This window comes from Lepidothrix coronata, unplaced genomic scaffold (assembly GCF_001604755.1).
Source record: "Lepidothrix coronata isolate B3197 unplaced genomic scaffold, Lepidothrix_coronata-1.0 Scaffold369, whole genome shotgun sequence".
NCBI classification, from domain to species: domain Eukaryota; kingdom Metazoa; phylum Chordata; class Aves; order Passeriformes; family Pipridae; genus Lepidothrix; species Lepidothrix coronata.
Window position 1 is genome coordinate 5,021 of NW_016690549.1, and position 2,391 is coordinate 7,411.

Here is a 2,391-nt window from a genome sequence, read left to right on the forward strand (position 1 = left end):
CCCGAGGCGCTGAGCCCCCACCCGTGACCGCCGCGCCTTCCTGCGCCCCGCCGGGTCACCTCCCACGGGTGGCACCTGCAGCTTTCGGAGCTCCCTGCCCCCCTCCCCGAAAGAGCCCCCTAACCCCACAGCCATCCCCCCAAACCCCCACAGCCATCCCCACAAACCCCCGGCCTCCCCGGCCCCCCCACAGGCCCCTGGAACTTTTCTTATAAATCCTTTATTTGGAGTGAAAATATAGTTTTTGACCCTGCACTGGAATGGAGGAGGGAACACGATAAGGAGGAGGAAGGGGGAGGCGGGGGGGGGGAAAGCCCCCAAAATATAGGGGGGACAATATTTCACAGTTGTAGGGGTCAGATCATGCCCTGCCCCGTAGGAAGAGGGGCAGGACACCCCACGCAGGGACTGGGGGGTGCAGGGGGCAATGTTTGATCCCAGGAGCAACCCCCAGCCCGAGGACACGGGGGTGGGAATGGTCCATGATTTGGGGAGGGGGGCAGCACCCAGTAAGGCAATGGGGGGAGGGGAGCCCCCCAAGGGGAGAAGGACCCAGAGCGGGGTGAGGGGGCACCCCAGGGGTGGGAGGGTGCGGGGTAGGGGGTCCCTGGGGCGCAGGCGTGGTCCCTGGGGCGGTGGTCCCTGAGGGGGTCCCTAGACGTGGCCGTTCTCGAGGCGGCTGAGCTGCTCCTCCAGGCGGTCGATGCGCTGGCCCTGCTCGGCCACCAGCGCCCGCAGCGCCGCCACCTCCTGCAGCACCTCCTCCAGCCGGCCCCCCTGAGGGAGAACACCCCGCCCCCGTGAGCCACGCCCACACGGGACACGCCCAACAGAGCTCCACCCACTGCCACGCCCACCACACTCAGCCCAGCCCGTTGGCCCAGCCTGGTCACATTCAAAGCACACCCCACCAATCCCCCACTTGACCCCTATTGCACCCCCCCTCGCCCCAGCCAAATTTCGACACACCCACTGTGACCACGCCCATTGCACCAAATGGCCACACCCACCAGCAATGGCCCCACCTACCCCCACCCAGCTGCTGCCACGCCCACTCTGGAGATCCCACCCATGTCACAGCTCCACCCAGAGACCAGTCCAGTCCACAGCCACACCCACAGAGACCACACCCACTCCATGACACCCACCCCACCCAAGCCACACCCACTCCATAGCCACACCCACAATGACCCCACCCATTCCAATGTCCCACCCACAGAGACCCCTCCCACTCCACAGCCCCACCGACAGAAACCACGCCCATCCCATTGCCCCGCCCACCACCTTCCCCACCCAGCCCCTGGCCCATCCCACAGAGACCACACCCATTTAGACCCCACCCACCCCGACCTCTCCCGCTCCTCCCTCACCGTGGCGGTGCCGGTTCCCAGCGTTCCCAGCGTTCCCAGTGCCGGGGGCGCGCTGAGCCGGGCGGGCGCGGGGGCGGCGGGGGGCGCGGGGGTCGGCGTGGTGGCGGCTCCGGCGGCGGCGGTGGCGTGGCCGTCGTGCAGCAGCGCCCGCCGGCTCACCTTGAGGTCCCGCTGCTTGGGGGGCACGTAGGCCTGGCGCAGGGACACCAGCACCGGCCCCGCCGTGCGCCCCGCCACCCACTCCTCCGCCTCCATGGCCGCCTCCGGGCCCGCCGTGTCCGGGTACAGGTCGTCCTGGAACAGGTCCGACTGCCCCCCGCCCGCGGTCAGGGCGGGGGGACACTCGGGGGGAGCCCCCGAGAGGCACCCCGGGGAACCCACACGTGCCCTCAGCGCAGACCCCACAACTCCCAGGCACCGTGTAATACCCAGGGACCCCACACACACCCCATGGGGACCCCCAGGCAGACTCACTGGGGACACCCACACTGGGCCCATGTCCCCCAGTCAGGGACCCCACACACAGACCCCACGGGGAGCCTCACCCAGGGACCCCACACAGACCCCAGGGAGACCCTCACCCAGGGACCCCACACACAGACCACATGGGGAGACTCACCCAGGGACCCCACACACAGACCACGTGGGGAGACTCACCCAGGCACCATCTTTTGCCCAAGGACTCCACAAACCCCCACAGGGACCCCCACCCAGGCACCATGTTTCACCCGGGGACCCCCACCCGCCCCCCACCCAGACACCATGTCCTGCCCAGGGATCCACCACGAGCCCCATGGGGACCCCCGCCCAGTTACCAGGGACAACACAAACCCCATGGGGACCCCCATCCAATCCCCCTTTCCTGCCCAGGGACCCCACACAACACCCACAGGGTCCCCCCCACCAGGGACCACCACCCACCCACCTCCCCCTGCCCAGAGCCCCCCACCCCACGGACCTTCCTTGGCACCGTCATGATGATGGGCTCACACTTGCGCTCGTGCAGCTTGTAGAACCTGCC

At 68.6% G+C, this 2,391-nt stretch overlaps 1 protein-coding gene across 1 annotated transcript in view; it reads right to left on the bottom strand.

The window, feature by feature from the left end:
* Positions 1-214: 214 nt before the first annotated feature.
* Positions 215-2,391, bottom strand: part of LOC108509472 (coronin-1B-like) — a 4,887-nt gene continuing 2,710 nt past the window's right edge. The window contains exons 5-7 of the mRNA XM_017838916.1: positions 2,329-2,386; positions 1,371-1,679; positions 215-777 (exon numbers count right to left, since the gene is read on the bottom strand). Of these exons, the coding sequence (XP_017694405.1) occupies positions 655-777; positions 1,371-1,679; positions 2,329-2,386 (490 nt within the window). The 3' untranslated portion in view covers positions 215-654. The remainder of the gene's footprint in view (positions 778-1,370; positions 1,680-2,328; positions 2,387-2,391) is intronic.